Source organism: Lichenostomus cassidix, chromosome 2, assembly GCF_008360975.1.
Source record: "Lichenostomus cassidix isolate B80296 chromosome 2, HeHo_3.0, whole genome shotgun sequence".
Lineage (NCBI taxonomy): Eukaryota > Metazoa > Chordata > Aves > Passeriformes > Meliphagidae > Lichenostomus > Lichenostomus cassidix.
Window position 1 is genome coordinate 130001869 of NC_139482.1, and position 22412 is coordinate 130024280.

A 22412-nucleotide genomic window follows, 5' to 3' on the forward strand; every position below is an offset into this window, starting at 1 on the left:
CGAAAAGCAAGTATCCTTGTTCATATGCAAAAAGTTATACAAATATAAAAAGGACCTCATTTACTGTAACCATTTAGAGGAGAGATGGACTGACAACTTAACTTTCAAAAGCCAAAGTTCATTCCACAGGACTACAGTTATCCTAAGCATTTTGGGAGGTAGAATAAGCATGTAAGAGAAAATTAAAGATGAACAAGTTCCTGTAATTTTAAATGTTTTTCTAGGGATATAACAATATATAAATTCTCCATGATTAATCCCTATTTTCACTAGTAGAATTCTCTCTGCTCTAACATTAAAGCTGAACGTAATTTTAGCAACACAAAGCTAAATCTTTGTTACTACTATCAATATTTTTCAGCTCTAGGAGACTTTTCTTAGCTTCATACAAAGTGACATTTCAACAGAAATCACCAGCAGGAACAAAGCAAAGTTTTCTGTAGCATTAGTGCATACTATGATTTGCATGGGGTTTTTCTGAATAGTGTCCAGGACTCTCCTTGGAGCACATTAAATACTGCCAATACTAAAATTCAAAAATCATGAGCTGAGTCCTTTACCTTCATTCAATTACCCTTAAAATTAGATTCCTAAAATAAGATGTTTTTAGGAGAAGTGTCTTTTTATTTTTCCTTTTAATTTCTAAGTCATCAACTAGAATTAAAATATTTCTGCAATTACAAAGGCTAAAAAGCTCAGGGGGAAAAAATCTAATAGTCAAAAACTTTGTTGAGGAATCCTGACTACGGGAACTGAAATCTAAGGAAAAGCACAGCTTATCATGAACAGCAGTGTAAAATTAGCAAAGATGTCAACTTTTGCCTCTTGCAATTTTACCCAGTTCCTGACAAAATAGTAAGGCAGTGTGCACTGATGCTTTATCATATCCCCTAAGAAATGCAAATACAGTTTACATTGGTTTTACCTACCACAGCAGCTGGTGTTCTTGTAGCCATTAGGTATATAGTTTTCACTAAAGCAAATACAGCAACACAGAAGAGTCTGAACATGGGGAAATAAACTGAAGCAATGCATCTCAAAAATCTTGCAGCTAGGATACATCCATTAATAAGTACCTTTGAGATCAAATCTTTAGTATCTCATAGAAAAGTGTAAAAAAAATTAAGTGCACAGAAGAAAAATCCTACAATTCTCTCTTTCCCCTGTAATCTACACAGTGTATATTGTTACACCATACGCTTGGGTCTACTGAAGCATGGCACTTTAATTTGCTATCACTTTCTCTTTAGAATTCCATCATCATCCATCACAGACATTTTAAAAATTACTTTTAGAGTATCACATACAAAAATTCACAGTTTGAAATCCCCTAGAGAAAAATCTTGGTGGCTTTTTATATACTGCGATTTTCTATACCAGGAATCTCAAGCTTAATTGTACAGTTTGTCCTGCAGAATACTATAAATGTTTACTGAAGCTCCCAACAGAGTAAATAAGCTAAAGATTAGGAAAAACACTCCATCTGGATACTCACCATGCTGTTTAAACTTCATTGCAAATACATCCACACAGTGTTGATGGCGAAGTAGCTACTATACCTGATCTAAAAATATGCAGGATTTCCCTCCCAGCCCCTTCTGCTTTTGGAGGGAAAAAAAAACCATGGGAAGAAAAACCAAAATAAAATAACCCCCAAAACATTCTTTCAAATATTACCAAGCAAAGATACAAAGCTTTAAAAGGAAAATGAATTCTTTAGCTAAAGCTCTTAGTGTAGCAAGTAAGTAGCATCAAAAAGTCAGCATTTTACCTTTATTAATCTGTAGCTCTCCAGGGCAAGCGCTTTTAAAATGTCCTTCATACTGAGCTCAGCTATCAGCAGGTATATTACAGTGCCCTTGAATTCACAACATCACATTTCAGCTACTGGAGCTATCATTCACCTACATAAACCCAAGAGTCACCCTCATATCCAGAAGTTTTCTCAAGTTAAGGCACTGCCTCCCTGACATCTGATTCTTGCATGAAAAGTGCATTTAAACATATTCAGAAAATAACAGTATTTTATTTTTGTAAAATTCTATTAATCTACATAGAAATGCAAGCTGTATTAAGAACAAAGATATAAGCTATTAGGGATGAGAAACATTTTAAAAAAGCTATTTAGTTAAGGCACCAAAACATCGTAAAGACAAATTAAAAAAATAAAGATGCTCCTAATTTTGCTAAAGTATTTTGTAAAAGCAAAACTACAGTGAAAAGTAAAGACATAAGTAACTCAAAGTAGAAGACCTGAGGTTAAAAGCCAGCTGTATTAAAATCTAAAAATTCACTGAATACATTATGATATGATTTAAAGCCATTTTTCCTCAGAGGTCCATTTAAGATTATTTTTAAAAAAGAAAGAAAAATGGAAATTCATTTAACAGTGAGTTATGACACAAGATGCAGGCACAGCAACAATCCTCAGACCCAGAAAAGGATTTAAGCTGAAGAGCAATGCAAGAGGCTAAAATAATTTTAAACATCAAACCTTAAGAGTCCTAGTGAGGGATAATACAAGTGAATCCCAATCTTCTGAGAAGCATAAAAGGTTGATACTCAAAACTTAACCAACAAAACTATATATTCCTATCAGGAAAAGATGTTGGAAGAGAGGCACAACCCCCAAACCCAAAATGCACATGGAAATTTGTATCTTATTTGCTTGGTTTAGTTATATTCTTTATAAGGAAGAAAATACAGTTTAGTTTAAAACAGACAATTTAGAAAGGACCTAGGAAAATAACAGATTATCTTTAATAAATGCAAAAATGATTGACTGTTTGCTGGGGTTTATTTCATGCAGAAATCTTTCTAGATGTCACGTACAAGAGAGGATGGATTTCAATCACTTTTCATACACAATAGACAGAAAAAATCCTATAGTCCAAAAACTCAGGGCAATTTATGAGTAACAAATGCCAGGTTTATTAATCACTGGGAGAAGGAAGAAATACAGCAAAGGCAGCAAAAAATTCCCAAGAAAACTTGAGACATCAGTTGAAAGAGGTCTGCAAAACATCAGATATTGTAGAATCTGACCTTGCAATAACTCAATAAAGACTGGACTAATCAGAAAGATTTAACTGAGCTGTTAGTTGTGGCAGGGAGAAGAAGAGAACTTTGCCCCAGGAAGGCCTGGAGGTTACCCACTACCTTGGGAGAGGGACTGGGGAAGGATGACAGCCAAGCACACTTGAGCTCGTTTAAGCACCAACACACAGCTCACGGATGCTGCACATAGGGACTGACCTGGGGTGAACTGGGAGGGGAGAATCAATCCCCCAGGCCGAAGTGACCAGCATCTTTGCCAGACAGCACCAAATTTTCTTTTCTGTACAACTTTAAAGGTCTGAGGAGAAGCACTTTTGGCTTTTAAAGAATGCATCTCAGTCCACAGTTCCTCAAAAATTCTCTATTCGTTTCTCAAACGTTTTATGGAAATCCTTTTTCCCCCTGCCAGAACTGCTTGACTACTGTTTAGTTTGATGTGGTTCACACTTTTTCTAAACGATTTGGGCACCCAATAGCAGCATGACAGCCCACGGCATCCCCAGAAGGGGAAGGGTACTTTTCCACTCCTCCATGGCATTCAGCAGCTTGCCAGCCATGGGGGCTGGAGATTTCATTTGCTGATGAAAGTTTTAGTGTTATGAAAACTGATTAAAATTGTTTAGGAAGCTTTTTTGTTGTGTTCAAGAACTGAGCAGGTTTTTAAAGATTTTTTTTACACCAAAATGGTAGTTTATAACTCTTCCTAATGCTGCCTTCTATAGAAGTCCTATCTATAAATCATACCAATCAGATACTGCAGAGTTTCAGCTGCTTCATTAAAGTGGACTTAGTTTTTCTTTTGTCAAAATGCACCAGCCCCACATTTGGAAAACACATCATAAATAAACACTATCAAACAAGATTTAATGAACCTGATGAAATCCACTGTATGATGGACTAAATTTGGTGAGCAGCTACTGGTTTGCTTTTAATCCAGACTAAATGAAATCTAAAGTAAGTGAACAAATACCGAAAGGGATAATCTATAAGTAACACTACTTAGCTAGCAGATTTTAAATAATATACATCTCTTCTTTTACAATGTAGTAGACCACTCTCACTACAAATAATATACTAAAAAATACCCTGAAAAAACAGAACAAGATAATCACAGATAATCTGTCATGTCAAAAAACATTAAACAACAATTCCATGTACCAACATATAGCTAAAAGCAACACTAAATTAAACAGAATAGACCACACATCTTAACAAGAAATCCAGGGAATCTAGATACTGAACAGTACACTTAACCATAATCTAATTCTAGTCTCTAAAACACAGTCCACCTTCTGAAAAGTGTCATGCTCACTCTGTATGAGTTTAGAAACTACATTTATTTATGGAGTAAGATTCAATGATTCAGTGGCACATTCACTTACTGAGTCCAGAACTGCCAAAATCATGTGCCAAAGAAATATTCTATTATCAAACATTTTGTCTATGACTCAAACATTAGTGCAATCAAGCCAGCAATTAGCATAGTTCTTTCTTACCTTCACAGAATTATCTCTTAGAAAGGTCTACAGTATTTATCTGTTTGCTTTCTCACAGAGAACAGAGCAACACTGGTTTATTTAATTCGGTTTTTCAGATCATAATCTGCAGATACAGTTTTGACTCACTACTCAGTGCAAACAGGTACTGTACAAGCTTCTGTGCCAATGCAGTTCATTAATGCCCGTTCAGATTTAGAGTGCTCACTATTCCCTTTCTGCTCCTCTGGAGTAAATGATGACAATTACATAGCCTACAACTCAGAAATGGTACAAGCACTGCAAACCCTTATGCTGTGAACGAAGTCTCAGCAGAATCTTTCTGGCCTCCCTGCTGGTTTGCCAATCCATCTCTTAAGTGATTATCTAGAGTTCAATTAAGGGTTCAGTTTCCTAGACTTAAAAATCCATAAAGAAAAAGAAAATAATTATAAAATCTTATCCATTGCATAGTATATCAACAGTGACAAGGTTACATACACTGCACTTGAACACTGGTAAAGTTCAATGTTCAAGTGCAGAACATTGGTAATCTTCAAGTGTCTGTAACTTCGAGTCTAAATCCCTCTAGAGAAAAACTGTTGGGAATTTAATCCAGGTTTTAAAATTGATTTTGTGTTCAAATTTGGAAACTGAAGTAGAACCAAAGGCCACACCTATATTATTTCCAATCCTAACTACCCGGGCAGGAAATAACACGAACTCCCATCCCACACACTCCTAGATAACATAACAAGCAGAAGGAAAATGTGAGTGAGACAAATGCATTTCTCCAATGCAAGGTGTCGGTACTCAAATAAAATCCACACTCAATGCAGTCATCTGCTACACAGTTCACAACTGCACTTTCAGAAATAATTAAAAGCCAAAGAAAAAAATATTTCAATTCACAGTGCCTTGTAAAAGCAGTTCAGTAGCTTTGACCATCTTCATAGCAGTGCCTTTTCAAAGTAAAGATGAAAACACAAACACTGAGGTTATTAAATGCCCTCACAATTTATTTAGAGTATATCACTGGGGTTTCTGCTTACAGAACATCTATTCCTCAGCTTGAATGGTATCCTGCACTCAAAGATACAATACTGAAGAGGGACAAAGTACACATTTATAGAACTGGTCATGTATTAAGTGTCATTGTTCGGTTTGTAAGATTAGAGAGTGTGTGAATACCTCCCTCATCACCAACAGATCTGATGGATATGCATAGCTTAAACAGACGCGGGGAAATATAGGTTTAGTGTCAAAGATTGCATATCTGTCCTGGACTTCAAATATTAATTTAACAATGCACATGCATTATTTCTTGATCCAATTATTGCACATGTCTGGATGTGTGCACTAGGATTTTTTACTGTCAAAGAAAAGATACTCTCAGAAAGACATGAAAATATACAGCATGCATTCTTGAACTGATGAAAAAGAAATTCACTTTATGTGGCAGAAGGATACGAGAATGGGGAGGGAAGGAATCAGGAGTATCTTTGTAACTTCTACATCCTGTCACAAGCAGAAAACAACACTACATCAGATGGCATTAACCTGGCATTTACATTCAGCAACAAATCCTAAGAACCTAAAAAATGTAATTATTTAAAGAATCCCCAGTACTACTATCATCCCCCTTGTCACCCAAAAGAAAGATGTATTCTCGTTTGGAATCAAATTATTTTCTCACTAGATTCTATTGGTGACAGAGAAGTCACTTTTGGCATTAAGTCAACATCTTCTGAAAAGCTGCCAGTTTTGAAAACAAACTGCCTGTTGAACTACCCCACATATAGAGTAGTGGACCCACTAGCCAATTCTCTTTTCCTTGAAGAAACAAACTGCCAGCTCAGGTTTGGATGGAGGAAAAATTATACTTCTTTTTCTGCTTAATGTCTTTGATACTTGCTCTAGTGCTGACACAGCTGGAGACTTGCATTCTTATGGTCTGAAATCAGAGTGCAATCCAAGTCTAGATGTCCCAACATCCTGTCACCACAGAAGTTACATTAGTAATTTATGAACTTTATAGACAGGAAGAAGGCAATGTCTTGTTGGGTTTTGTGACATCACTGAAAAGGTAAGGTTTTCATTACAATATTCCTACTTCGTCTCACACACACACACACCTATGTGCACAAAGTTAAAATTACAAACACTATATAAACTACAACAATAATGCTGTAAAACCAAGCACATTAGAGAAAAAAATTTAAAAAATAATTATTTTGTTACAGTGAATGTCAAATTCAGCAAAAGGCTCTATTAAAAGGCACAAAATGCAAATAATGACTTCACAATACTTTAAAATCCAAAACACAGGAAGAGGTACTTTAAAGTAGCAACATTACCATGGTACATACAAAAAAATTTGTGGAACTGGTCCATCTGTTAATTTTGTAAAATAAGTAACTTTGCTTCCATTTTCATTACTGATTCTGACTTTATACTCTCATTCACAGAGGTTTTAGATTCTTGCAGTCCTCACGCATTTCAATCTCAAACCACATTCCTTTCGTCCATCAGTATCTCTTACTAATTTAAATACAATTTCAGAGAAATGTCAAAAATCAACAGAATAAGATATTAATATCTCCAAATATCTTGCATTCTGGGAGTTTGCATTTATGCCATATGATGGTCTGTATTGCACAGGGAATCCTAGTAATTATGAACTAAATGCCTACTAATCTTGTTGGTGATAATGTTGATAGAATGCCAGTCACATTTACCAGGTCCTGGCCATTAGAATAACAATAGCAAAGGAGTATTTTCAGTCATTTATCAATTTCTCCTGTTTCAACAAATGTATTCTATTTATACTTCCCTAACTAGAATCACAGTGCACAATAACTTCCCTAGAAGCGGCAACATTGCAAAACTACAAGGTAAATTAATTAATTACAGTAATTTGTTTAATTATGCTGAAAATATTTCACCTCTTCCTCAACAACATCATGCAACATTTTGAAAGCAATAAATTTGAAAGCTGACAAATTTGTTATTTAATGTTGCCATAACAACCATAGAAAATTGTCTAAGAAAATACCAAGCAATAAAGGATGAAACGCCATAGAAACAGATAAGAATAGAACAAGTTGTGTCAGTTCTAGCCTTAAGAAAAATTTCAGGCACAGAAAAGCTTATGGATAGAATTATGAAAAGGTGAAGAAATAGAAAAGGGCAGTTAGTGCAGGGAAAAGAAAAATGTAGTTGTACCGCATAGTGCCAGTGTTCTCCAACAGAGATCACATGCAGATTAGTTGAAACCTTTAAGAAAACTAAAGCACATTAAAAAAACCTCAGCACAGATTATGACAGAAACTTGTTTGCTTTGGGTTTTTTTTTAATCTCTCGCTTATAACAATACTGCTGCAGTGTTGTATGATATAAATAGTGAAAAGCCCTCAAAACCTGAATACAATAATAGCTAAATTGCTGCCAGTTTTACATGGTTTGCTAAAATTCCCTCCAGCAGAAGGAACTAACAATTGACTTAGGAAGTTACGAAGGAATTCAAATGTACGATCTATTTTCCTGTAGGTCAACCCACTACTGCACTGTATAATGAATGTAAACATGAGATGATATCATTTCATCTCTGCTCCTCACCTTTCCAACGACCTTTCAGAGAAAACATCCTGGAGCATGAATTTTGTTTAACATGAAAGTCATACAGGCTGGATAATATGACATTCCTACCTATGAGCAAAACATCTTTAATGCATTTATTTCTCCTAAAATAAGAACGTTACACAGATATCTCTGCTTCACAACTAGAGTCAACATACAGACCAGTCAAATGCAAAGTTTTCTGTACAGTAGAAGAAATAATACGTTTACAGCTCTTTGATTAAAGAATTAACAAAGTCAAAATCAAACCTCTCTCTAGTGAAACTCCATTTTGGAAGTTGTCCACTGCCTTGTATTGAGAGCATAATGAAGGAAAACCACTTTCTTACCACATCTCTCTTGCTTCAAAGAAGGACAAGAATAGCAGATGGGATTAAAATGGAGCTCAAAGATGGTATATTTAGATTTTATACAGGAGACATATGGAAACCATTATATAAAGAAGGGAATTGTTGCGTGAAATGTTCAGGTGAGATGCAACTTAATGAAAGACTAGAATATTGGGAGTAGCATAAAAAGGACAGAAACTAAAGAAAAAGCTTCATTCTACACCAAATCTGATCTAATGACAGGAGGTAGCCAAAAGGGCCAGTCCTGCTGTGTGAAACCCTCAGGCTCCTGACCACTTCCTGGCATGAGATCTACAAATTCTGCAAACAGTAGGATGAACTGTGAGAGAGGGGAGGACAAGAGGGTGTTGGACATTTTTTGAGCATGACAAATTGACTCAGCTCTCTGGCTATGACTGATAAATGGAAATAAGAGAATTATTTTTTGCCCCTTTTGCCATGTCTCAATCTTTTCATAGTTCCCATCTCCTGTATAAGCCCGCAGTATGCCACCCATCTGTCCCTGGCTCCAACCTACTGAGGCCACAATCAACCTTTCAGCACGGCAAAGACAACAGAAGACTATGGGTTTTTCAGGCTACAAACCATCCTTTAGCATAGGTGTCAATCTGGATCCCTCTTCTCAAGAGGCAAATTAGTAGTGGTAGTACTGAAATTTGGAGCAAATTAACTTCCTTTGAAACCTCCACCTTTGCCAAATCTGGACAATATGACTCCAAATCTATCAGGATAAACGGCACAATAACGTAAGTCTCATTTCCCCAAGAAACAGATGAAAAATAATATACAGCTAGATTGCACAAAAATAATCTCTATACAGAGTGATTAAAAATTTGAAGCACCAGTATGATTAAATGGTAGCAGAAAGCACATAGTAAGACTACGTATCCCATTTTGAACATAGGTTGGGGGGAAGATCACAAAAATCTATGAAAGATGAATGTGCTTTTATGACAAAGTGAATAAAATTGATTTTATACAGTACAACTTCTAAATCATATAAAGTATTTCCCCCAAAGCTCTGGAACAGGATTAGTAGTTTCTTCAAATTCAGTCTGTGTGCAAAACTGTAAACAAGCAATTTAAATACAAGAGTGGGGGATTCTGCAGGGCTGGGGTTAACCACCCAGCAGCTTTTCTCTTTCTGGTATTCATAGCGCTTTAGAAGAAACACAGAGATAGTCTGTCCTCAGCACATTTTAGGATTCATGGCATATTTGACAGCAATATAACAATACCAACACCTATACCAAGAAATAGCAGTGTGTCTGAAAACCCAACAAGCTGTTAAGTGAAAATGTAATACCAACAAGCAAAGCTTTTGTACCAGTTATTTCTTGTAGACTTAGAAAATGCAATTGTGAATGTTTTTCTTACTTCACAGTATTTTTTAAACACCAAATGCCTATAGTAAATGTTATGTTACAATCATCAGTCATTATCAGTGAACTACACAATAAATGCTTTTGAAATACTTTTTATAATGTCATCTTACCATATAACCTATTGCAATAGTTTCTTATTTTCTTAAAGTTCTTCCTTGTTACAATAGAATAAGAATCTAGTGCCATATTAATTTATTCTCTATATAAATTTGATCATCTCACATGTATAAAAAGAATGTGAATTAGGACCAATTGTGGATGTAGACTGGGACATATTCAAGTGCTGAAGTTAAATAACAATGAATTTTAAAGCACAATCTAACTTATCAATTGTATTTCTAAAAAGCCCTCACACCCTTAAGAGGAAGAACTATCATCTTTGGAGAAAAAGTTCCAAGTGTCAGCTATTTGAAGCTTTATGTTGCTTCAGTGTTACTACTGAGGTTCTGACCGGTTCAACTAACTGCTCGGGCAGCCCTGGTTTAACCTGGAAGCATTCAAAATCTTCCACAAAAGCCTTCAGCAATCTGGCATCACATCTTCTCACCAATATGCAAAAGCATTGCTTTATCAAAACCACAATAAATTTAAAAGCAGTATACAAATAGCAGAGTCCACAACTGTTCTGATAGCACTGATGAAAATGTTACAACAATCTTAATGCTTCAACAAAAATATTTTAATTAAACTGTTTCAGTGAGGCAATTACTATTTTATTTTTTGCCATAGATTTTGACTATTTTGCTGTTAAAAACAGCACAACTAATTGAAATAAAAGCTTAAGTAACATTCAGTTTCATTACGAAATATTTCACCAGAAAGTGTATGTTTACTAATAAATTCTCTGTCCAGTGAATTTAAAGGCATCTGTGGACCTAATGAATATAAAAAACAGGGGAAAAGAAATCTGCAGGTATTGTAAAGTAAGTTACCACACAGCCTACTAAAACTCTCCAAATACTGAGATTCTACAATGTTGCAAGAAAAAACTACCTTACCCCTGAAGTAATTCACACTTCAGTGATGAGGACTACACCACCTCATCCAGTTTTACTTCATGTTATCCAACATGCAACACTGAGGTCAAAAGGTGTTACTAAAATGACAGGCTATGACTGATTATTCCTAACTTGAACTGGAAGCCAAAGGCAGTGGGGAAAGGGAGGTTTTCACTCACTGTCATCCAGTGCAGCATATGGTCAGGACCATGCAAGGAGTTATCACAGTACTTATCCTGTAAGGCAGATGGCTTTTCCAAAAGCAAAGTTTGACGTGCAGCCTAATTGTATTTCCATTCCCTGTATCACATCCTCATAATATATGTGCTAATTTAAAGGATTGACCTAATTTCAGGTGACTGCTTTGAAAATTTCAAAATTCGAACAAGTCTTACACAGCTACTGTTAGTGACAAAACTCTGACTGAACGTGGCTCAGTTAAACATTTAAATTTATATATTCTAAAAGTAGGATATCACTTCGTAACATAAGCCTCCCACAGACTAAAAGTAGAAGCCCTTCTATACTTTAAATGTGAAGTATAACTACTCTAGAAGGAAGAAATAGAATTGAAATTTTGGTACAGAGCAGAGTCAGAAAACTCTCCATTAATTATTCCTATAGGTAAGAACTTCCTAAAGCACCAGTGTCAGCACGAGCCTGACACTTACCAAAACCAATTTGAAGACATTTACCAAACTCCTGACATGTCTCCTATACATCTCCCTAAACTAATACAGTGTCTTGCTGTGTTTACAGCAAAATCTTATCTCTTGCCTGCTTTATAAGTAGACATGGCTGCTATGAACAGAAGTAATAAAAAGCATCATTTTTACTCTGTACTTTTATCCTCAAAAATCAATACATGCTTTTTTTTATGTACAAATGTAGCAAACAGTCAATAGTAACCACCACAGCAAGGATAAAAATTCAAACAATACATCAAGCATGCAAGACATTCCTCATACCTAAAAAAAGATATTCCATGTTCATGGATGCATCAAACACAACAATTCTACTTAAATTTCACAAAATGTTAGCTGTGATCATGAACTGTTTGGCACTAGGTACCATGTGCTCAGATGAGTATAAGGCAAAAGCATGAAGTCTGATGGCATAATCAGACAATAAAATAGAACTATTCCTAAAGCACCCAATAAGGATAAGGCAGGCAGCTTTCACTTAAGTACCTGACACTTACTCAATTGATAACCACCTGCATACAAAGTTCTTGGAAGCTTTAAAATACCCTTTTTTTTCCCCTCATGAATAAAATATCCTTCAAGCTATTTCCCATTACATCAAGCACAAACATGCTTTCATTTAACTTCAGAAATGGAGTGTGTCTTATTTTAATCTTTCACCTTTTCTCAGTTGAAGAAACTTGTATTGTTGATAACAGGAGACAAACCAGATCTTACTTACATTATGATTTATGCTATGTGTTTATGTATTCTCAGGAACACTGCATTCCAGACTGATAGATGATAGATACTTGGGTTTGGGTTTTTTTTTGGGGGGGGGAGGGGATGGTGGTGTGTGTTTTTCTTTATTTTTTTTGTTTATTTGCTTTGAGGTGTTTTTTAATATTTTATAAGCAGTGTTATAAAATACTGATTATAAAAGACTGTTATAAAAGTAGTTTCATTCATCAGGCACTCATTTTGATTTTTAGCTGAAAAACTCTAGTCTTCATTCCACAAGTCATGGTTTGGGAATAGGGGATTCCCATGGCTCTGACACCAACATCCACATTTGCAAAAAGGACTGCATATTCCCAGTTCCAGACCCTGCATGTAGAGCTGTTCTTCCAGTGCCCTGTTGGATGGCAGCACACAAGAGTCTGTACAGGATGGACACGTGCAGGGTGGGTGTGAGCATCACCTCCTGCTTGCAGGTATCATCCACCACAGCAGCTCCTGCATGTGCTCTCATCACAGCAGCGCCATGCAGCATGCCAGCACCTTTGCTTGCTTTTTGGGAGAGACTTTACAACTTACAGCTTACACCACTTGCTTTCTTTTCCAAATTAACTGAAGGATTATCATGTAATAAGAAAGCAGTGCAATTGTTTGGCAGCAGGTTCCAAGAAATGAATATTTTGTGGATCCAAGGCTGTCAGGACGAACTACAAAAATAATGAACTCATTTACAGTAGAAAATAAGATTAAGGAATAAAAATACAGACAATAGAAATCAGGATTACTTATGTAGCTGTAAGCATGGAGAATGCAAATCCATGGAAAGAAACAAGGATATCTTTAGAAAAATAAGCAGCAATCTGACATGAAAGTAATGCCAAACATTATCACATTCCCACAGCTACAACTAAACCAGCCCAGCAACACCATGGTACTCCTTTCTCATCTGGGAATTTAACAAGCCTACGTTCTAGAAAAGATAATGGGATATAAACAGAAGATTAAGACTTTTCCCCTCATGCTGAGTTATTTGCCACAGTTTCCAGGCTTGCTGAAATTCTGGTCCTACAAAAGGAATTGTCCAGCTATTCTGTGTAAGCACTTTGAATTTCCTCCCCCAGGAAACATGGCATGAGCATGAAGCTCAACAACTTGCTTCTGGTGACTGCATTTGTACATGGCTGGCTACTCTTCTAAGACACCTCTCTTCAATTCCTGGTCACTTTTAAACAAAGTGAAGATATCGATCCTCTCATTGAAAAGCATTTCCAAGTACACGGTAGTGTAAAGAAAATATGTAACAAACAACCTAGTTCTTTTAATTTCAACTGCATAGTCATATTCAAAATACCAAAGCATAGATATTCCTTGTTTCACCTGAACTCAGTGTGATAAATTTACGGTATTCCAAAAAATGGTATTTATACCATGAACCTAATTTTCTTTAAAAAAAAGAACCACTAAAACGAAACACAACCAAACAACATGAAACAACACCAGGAAAAAAAATACTCCCCAAATAACCAAACCAAAACAACAACAACAAAACAGTCCCCAAAAGAAAACAACACAAAGAAGCTAAACTACCCATAGTCCCCCACAATATCCCCAAGAGCCAAACACCACTTTTGTAAGTACAGCCTAAATATTCTGTACCCCTGAAGCTTAGGACTATTTTAATTTTTGTAAGACAAAATGGAAGGGATTTCACTTGCATATAGGAAATCAAAGCAGCATACTTTACTCTGTTTCATCTCTTCCCAACAGTATACCTGCTATGAAAAAAAACCTTGGGAGAGGGAAGACCATGGAAGCCTCCCTGATTAAACTAAGGTCCATGGACTCTGCCCTGGACTGGTCAGGTCCATAGTTTACAATGCACTCCAGCCCCATACTGGGAGAACCACAGGCACCTCATAGGTGGTCAGAGGTGCTGAAGCAACAAATATCATCATGAATTCTGACTCCATTAAGGTTTGATTACTGTGTACAGTGGAGGAAATTTGCCATCACCATAATACACTAAGTATTTTCAGAGCAAGAAATTCTACTCTAGTTCAAAAGAAGTCTGTTCCCTTTCAGGTATTACTTCTGATGCTTTGAACCAGTTGCTCAGTACCATGGCTGTCAGTGGAAGCTCACCCTAATAACAGACTGCCTCACAGGCTCTCTTACTACATTTTTTCTTCTTTTTTAATCTATGCCATAGAATTATATATTATATATATATATATTTTATTTCCATTCAAACTCAACACTAGGCATGGGAACATATTTCTATGCTACAGGTACTTTACTAAAAATCTGTGATCAGTTTAATTTAAAAGCCATGGACAGCAACCTAAAGCAATTTTTGACCATGCAAAATGTTTTATAAATAGTTCCATGTGTGCTGTTCTTCTGGAGTCTCACTAGAGACGAATAATGACCTTGTATTTCATTCTCATTTACTCTGAATTAGTCAAACCTTGTGGTTTTAATTACATACTTAATACACCTGGCATGGTCTAATTACAGAAAACAAAACATAATTTAAATGAAGGGTGACCTTGAACTTAGTCTATCAAAATAATGGTTAACTTTAGGTTTTCAGTTTTTAACGAACTGCCAAGACATGCAATAGCGATTTTCCAAATGTGATCATATGCCTTTAGAGCAACAGACTTATTGCATTAGGACACATCTGTACACACCCTTTATGGCTTTCCTCATTATTAATGCAAATCCCTCTTATATTTCAATAAAGCTATAAACAGTTCTACAGGTAAACATCAAGTTCGCGCTATTGATACGTCTAATGTGTTAGACTATATCACATCTAGATCTGACAAGCAGCAGCCGGGGAAGCTGAAGGAACTTTTTTTAGTGATTTTGTATGAGTATTGCAATTACAAACAAAGGGAACACGAAGCTATAGCCATGCTGACATGCTGCAAAAGAAGTAACAAAGGGTTCTAATACCAGAAACGTTATTAAACACATTAGGTTTCTATTGCTGCAATGTGGTTAGTTATCTGCTTGAAATTGAATATTTGCTTAAATTCCTTCTTCAGTTTTGTTGAAGAGTTTCAGTGACAGATTGGTTTTAGAAAAATGTTTCAATGTAATAATGGTCTTCACACATCTGATAAAGTTTTTTACTCCTGCTTGTGACCAAGTAATGCTAAGAAACATATTTATTAAGGTATCTGGGATTTAAAGTCAAAAGAATGTAATGCCTACACAAAGTTCAATAAGGCCTAAAATTCCTGTAATATAACCAGATCATGTATCATTTTATATAGGTTATTATTAAAGACCTAGCGCTTCCCACCTCAGCCTGTCAGAACAGCAAATGTGAAGTGCTTTTGAGGTAAATGATGCCAACAACAGTGTTAAGGAATACAAGAATTAGAATTTGAGCATGCTTAACAAGATCTACCAAACTACTGGCTATTTCATAAACAGCTGGCATTCAAAATGTACTCACAGAATATTGATTTATGTTCCACACTGCTGACCAGGCACACTTCCAAAACAGAATACTCCAGCACACAAGGGTAGAGAAGTTGGTTATTAGATTTTGACAATGTTTCAGCATAGGAACAGATTACTGTCACTGCTGACACAACCAATGCTTTGAACACAGATGACAAGAAAGTTAGTGTTTTGCATGTAAATTAGTTATGAGTAGGTAATGCTTGTTGAAAGAAAAAGTTATTCACCAATTAATAGATTCAACAAATTCCTACGGAAGTATCCCATATAGATAAGCAGATATATTCAGGGTTGCCATGAATGCTGGCAAACATCCATCAGTTAATTTACTTGACTAGCAAACAAAGAATAATGTTGATTGTCTAAAGGAGAAGAGCATCCTAAACTTTTAATACCTCACAGACAGAACACAATAAATATATTAAAATAAATGAAATAGTAAAAAAATACTTTACAACATAAATTATCTATGCAATTGATTGTGATTAAATAATTATATATATCACTAATTATTTAACTAAATTGCAATAGCATCCAAACCAAGACTCTGTTGCCTGACATAGACACATTCCAAACTGCCCAGGAGGGGATATGATCTAAATGAGACTTGTCACAAAGCAGTACATCATTAGAAAATGAAGATGAGATATATGGGAGTGAGCAGAATTTACATTTCACATGAGACCTGATGGCAGGACTCCTGCATCTTATTCCAGCTCTGTTATGAACTCATTGTGAAATCACTCACTTTCTATTTCTTTGTCACCATTCTCCTGATAACAGCATTTATGAATTTTTTTCCATTACAAGACTGTAATTAAGGAAGTCCTTAAATAAATACTCAGATCTGAATTCTTCTCACTGTGCTCTCTCAACCAAAAGGTCTCTGCCAGTGCAATTACATTGCTTTAGCTCTACCAGAAAATCCCGTTTTCACAAAATAGACTATGCCAAAAGCACAAACGTGGCACTCACTAATACAATTCGAAAATAATGTGTCATAGGTCCAAACAGTATTTCATTCTCTTCAGATCTAGCATGGCTATGCTACTTCGAAATGAAAATAATCCAGTCCATCAAACAATGCTACTGACATAAACAACCTGGAGAAAAATAGGCATGTTACATTAGCACAGAGGAATAAAATCTGCATCAACAGTTAAAAAGGTAATCTGGAAAAATTCAGGGCAAAATACTCTATAGCTGAGTTCTCAAAAACTCTGAAATTAATGGGCACAAATACTTAAAATACAGCTTAACTGCAAATTGAAAACTATGATCATTTTTTGTGAAGATTATTTCCCTAGAGAGCAAAATAAAATAAAAATAAAACCTACCATTTCATAAGCATAATACAAGCAAATTGAAATAATATTTTTGTTCAATTAAATCTGATCCAAAAAACCAGAACTTATTTAGCCTCTGAATTGTTCAAAGGACATAGTTAATTATATTGGAGTTCAAATGAGAGAACAAGAAGAGTTGTCAAAAATACTGCAAGAAAAGCAAATCTACAGTGAAAATAAGAACACAATCTTAAAAGTGAGTGCAAATTCATCCATATAGCAGACACTCTCTTCTGTGAAGCCCTCAACACCAGGCATAAGACATCACAATATAGTCCAAGGAGAAAACCATCCACTATACAAAAGCCTTTCTACAAACCACTGAATTACATGAATGATACGCTGAGACTGAAGATAATGGGTCCATCTCTGCTGTCTACAATACACAACTATTTTAATAATCCTGGCAGCACCCCTGAGGATAAATTCCTTGCTGTCTGCCTGTGGCTAGCCTCTTCCTTCTGTGAGACCAATAATTTATTTACACTGTATCTTAAAACAGCTTACACATGAAACAACAGAGGGCTTTTGTTTGGTTGGTTTTTCATGACAGTATTTTGTCTTTGTATCCCAAAAGAAAGTTTCAGCTCAAAAAACTTTTTTCTCAGTCTGTCTAGAGTCTGTTCAACTGTAGGGAGAGAAAGTAGCTCCTTTGAGAAGATGACACACACCCCAACTAATCTCCCCTGGCTGCTGTCAAGGCATTTACAAGGGTTTTTACAAGGGTTTCCTGTGCTATGGTTCCAGAACCAGGGATGACTTGTCACAACTTAAAATTAGTGTTCTGATGACAGATGTCCTATTCCTGGAGAACCAGCCAGTCTCACCTGCGAATGCTCATGATGCAAGTGCAGAATCAACACATGGGGGAACTGATCCTATTCTTGACTGCTACTGACAACTTGGTTATGCTTCAGAGATCTTCAAAGTAGACATGAATGCCAAATCTTCATAATAATTTCTGGGGTGGGTATTTAAACACTCATATATATATATATATATCTATATAGTGTTAGTTGTGCAATATTCTCCCTAAGGCAGACAAGTAAGGGAAGATTTAAGAATGTATGTAACTTGAGTAAGTTATTCCTTCTTGGAGGAGTAAGAATTGTTCAAGATTGTTCCAAGAACTTTAACTAGGCATAACATCATAAAATTTTAAACTGAAGATTAAAAAAATATTGTTTCACTGTCAGATCTATAAAACTGTGACACAGCTCCCCAAGGAAAGTAATGGAAGTACCTTCAATTCAGATATGTTGAGCTAATCTGGAAAAAGCATTTGGCAGCACATCTAGTTTAGTAGGAATACCATAAAGATCATTTAGTAAGTAATTTTAATCTCTCATTTTTCAGATTAATAACAGTTTGGATGAGAACTACCTTACTAAATAAAAACAGTAGAGCAAACCATAAGGAAAGAAACTAGTGGAATCAATATTTAGTTGCTAATTTACTTTAGGACAACCTCCTACATGTATTCAAATTCGAATCACCATGTGAACTCATCCCAAGTATAAGAAGCTCAAAAACCACTGTAAGAATAAAGCATTGTTCTCATTTTGGATATTGTATTGGATATTACCAGTAGACTTGTATGGTTTTTTGCATAATGTTTTCTTCATGTTATGTCTCATTAGAAGGTAAAGGGAAAGTGAAATTTAAGTTTATCTGAAATAAAAATTTTGAAAGACCACAAAAAATCATGTTAGTCTACATAGGTCACCTTTTATATTCTTTGCAAGAAAACCATGTACTCAGAATATTTTCAGACCTTTCTGCTTTCAATTTGAAGAAGGAAAATAACTTGCACAATTCTTCTCCAACAATTTAAAGAGTCAGTATTTCTAAACTGTTTTGGAAAACTCCAAATACATAAAGTCAGAAATGAATGATCCTCAAGCAGTAGTGTATTGAGGTACCTGTCTTTGGAAAAATTTTTTCTGCCCACAAATTTGCAACAGAAGCAACTTTTCCTCAAATGCAGGTGTTTTCCAGTTAACCATGCCTACCCATAATTTGGTGGCAGATGCAAACTCCTCTTGAGACTCTGCAGATTTTTCCACTTAACTGACAATAGACTCAACTAAAGAAGTGTTACTATAGACACAATTTGTAAATTATAACCCAAATAACATAGGCAAGCCAACTTAATGCTCTGTTGAGTTAGGGGTAGAAACCTGGTACTTGCAAAGAAGAGGGATGAGAGATTCAAAGAGTGTCCTTAGGTATTCTCAGAGAGGCAAAGCCAGAGATAAACCCTGCAGACATAAGAAAGCTAAAGTAGTTGATAGGTACAAATTACTGACTAGAAAATCTTATATTAGAATTAAGTTTACACATCTTCAGAGTTCATACCAAAAAAGGTGGTAAGTCACAGTTGACATATATTAATTTAATACAAATAATTTGATCTAACCATTCATTCATTAACTGGTACCACACAGTGTTGTGCTTACCATTTCCAGTGAATGAAAAGGTAGAATGAAGAGACAAAATATACTAGTATACTAGCAAGTGGAAACAATTAAAAAGCAAGAAAAAAACATTTAAAACAAGGGCTGCAAATGCTCTCATTACTCTTACAACACAGGAAAGTGTAAAACAAGTTTTGACTCAGTATTTTACTTACAGAGTTATCAGGTGACTGGGATTTGACACCTATTCCAACAGAAACAAAGAAGCCTCTCAAAAACAACTCCAAACACCTTCTACCCAATTTGAGGAGCCATCTTCTTTCTATTCTTTCTTTCTTTTTTCATACTGTATGGCTATCCAAAGAATTTTAGTTTTAACCAAAATACCAATAGCTGCTGAAATAAGAGAATGTGAATGTCTTCTATAGTCATATTAAGATGCAAAAGTGTAACTCAATATATTACACCAACTATTTACCTCCTCACTCTGCTTCTCTAATATGGTTACAATTAGATTATATTGCCATGGAGAATTACTGCAGCCCAAGCTTTCCTCTAATTCTGATTGCTGCTGAAGGTTCTCCTTTCATTTTTGTCCCAGAATGCCTTACTACTGAACAGAAATCCTAGTTCTTCTAAATGCCCAGATAGGAAATCAAAACCATAAACCTGGCAGTACAAGAGAACAAGCATTACAGTTTCCAATGTTACCATAAGACTTGCAGTCTCATGGTGGTTTTATTATTTTCATTTTCTTGCAATAGTGTGTGAAATTAACAACCCCAAAACTTAACTGAGTGGTTGCTATGCAGAGAACCACACATCTACATATAGAATTCCTCAAGTCAAAGTTTCTTTTGAATTTACATTTTCTTCTCTCTTAGTTCTTCTTACTTTATTTAATTAGTGGACAAATGCAGAAGTATCCTTCCTGAATTCACTGCTTAATTCCCAAAGGGCTTTTTTTTTTTAATAAATAATAATATACAGTACCACCTAAAAAAAGCTACTTAGCAGTAACCAGAACATCTTTGAAATGTGGTGCTCTGTGCACAACCCTAAAAAGACTGGGATTTTTTGGTCTTTGAAATACTCATAGGCATATGCACTCTAGGCCATGCTGTGGAGGTTGCATATGTGAGCTACCAACTGGTAATTGTGCATCCTTGGTTCCTCACATCCAGAATACCCAATAACTTTTAATGGGACTTCTTCATATGGAGTTAGGAAGATACACATAAATGCAATTTCTTGAAGAAGTTCTATTACAAGCTGAACCCGATGGTTTTGACTGATATGTAAAACCTTAAGGAATGCCTAAAAGTGACTTAACTACTTGAGCTGCATCATGCACAGAAGCCCACAGTGATGGTACTATGCTTACAAAAAGCACATATGGAGCTTATAGGGACAAATCTGCAAGTCCCAGGGATGGACACACTTCTCACAACTCAAAGCACACTTGTGCTCCTGCATATACACATGAATCACACCTCCAGCCCTCTTGCAGTAGATCCTGACCCAGCATTCTACCACACTATCTCCTTCGTGGGGAAATCATCATGCACATAGACATTTTTGCCATCTGTTTGAAAAGCTGAACAATCTTCCTAAACCTTCTTGTCCACATGAAAAACAAAATAAATTCTGATGTCTCAGATGTGTGTTACTTTGCTATGAACACAGGCAGGGTGATTTCCTGGCTTGATTTGCTCTGCAGGAACCATATAAAATGCAAACTTACACAGTTTTTTCCAACATAAAGAAAGCCAATATGACTCAAGATGTATTTTCCTAAACACATGGCAATCACTGCAAAATATTATTTTCAATCAAAGAATTAAAAAATTGAAGAAGTGAACATGTAGCCATGATCTTACAGAGATGATCCATAAGGGGATGTAAAGGTAACATTAAAGTCTCAATAAAACACTGGTTCATTAGATCCGCTAGAAAACTCCTATTATAAATTTTCCTGTTGGGAAATTTTGCTGAAGAATACAATGATCTCAGTTCCAGGAACAAGGTGTACTCCTAAAGAACAACTGCTATTTTTGTTTTCAAAAAATTATTTTGATTAGGGGAAGGAGACCTCCTCCCTCAAAACACAGAGGATGAGTACAAAGCTGGCCACCACCCACTGGTTCTCTTGGTTCTATATGTACATATAGTGAACTTCTGAACACTTTCTGATATGGATGTTCTCAGAGGATCACTGCAGGATCAGGAGACTTTCCACAATCTGGAGTAACACTTAAGGCACCAGGCAATGAAATTCCCATGACTGTAAGCCTGAAAACCCAAATTTAACTATTATCATGGAGATGAGACTGTAGAATAAAAACTGCCCTCATGAAGCTAGGGATAACTTAGATCTTTTGAATATCATAACTTTCTAAGGATGAGTAATAATCAACCTTGAAATCAGCGCAGTTGGTTAGAGCATGGTGCTAATAATGCCAAGGTTGCAAGTTTGATATGGCCATTCACTTAAGAGCTGGACTCGATGAACCCTGTGGGTCCCTTCCAACTTGGAATGTTTTGTAAATCTTTAAATAAAGTTGCAAGAAAAAGACAAGTAAGATGACCATGACTAGTGGATTAAAGAGGTATCCAAATGGGACCCTGTGGATAAACCAGGCCAAGACCAAAAATATTTATTCACCTAATAAAAAATTTCTTCTTCATTATCAGGAAACTTAGGCCCATTTAACCACCTCAAGTCCCACAAAACTGGCTTGAGTACCTTTCTGAAGCCCATTCACTCAAAACTCTCCAGTTCCCACTACCCAGAATTATGAGGTTTAGTTAATATGAGTGATACTAGAGATATCAATTCCACATATG

The 22412-nt window shown here is 35.8% G+C and overlaps 1 protein-coding gene across 2 annotated transcripts in view; it reads right to left on the minus strand.

The window, feature by feature from the left end:
- The window catches only part of STK3 (serine/threonine kinase 3), a 126015-nt gene that overhangs the window by 10539 nt on the left and 93064 nt on the right, over nt 1–22412 (minus strand). Inside the window, exon 11 of one of the 2 annotated variants that reach the window (XM_085053281.1) lies at nt 21726–21857. The exons of the other annotated variant lie outside the window; for it this stretch is intronic. Within the exon in view, the coding sequence (XP_084909407.1) occupies nt 21789–21857 (69 nt within the window). The 3' untranslated portion in view covers nt 21726–21788. Of the gene's footprint in view, nt 1–21725; nt 21858–22412 lie in introns of those variants that run through there. 2 annotated transcript variants of the gene reach the window in all.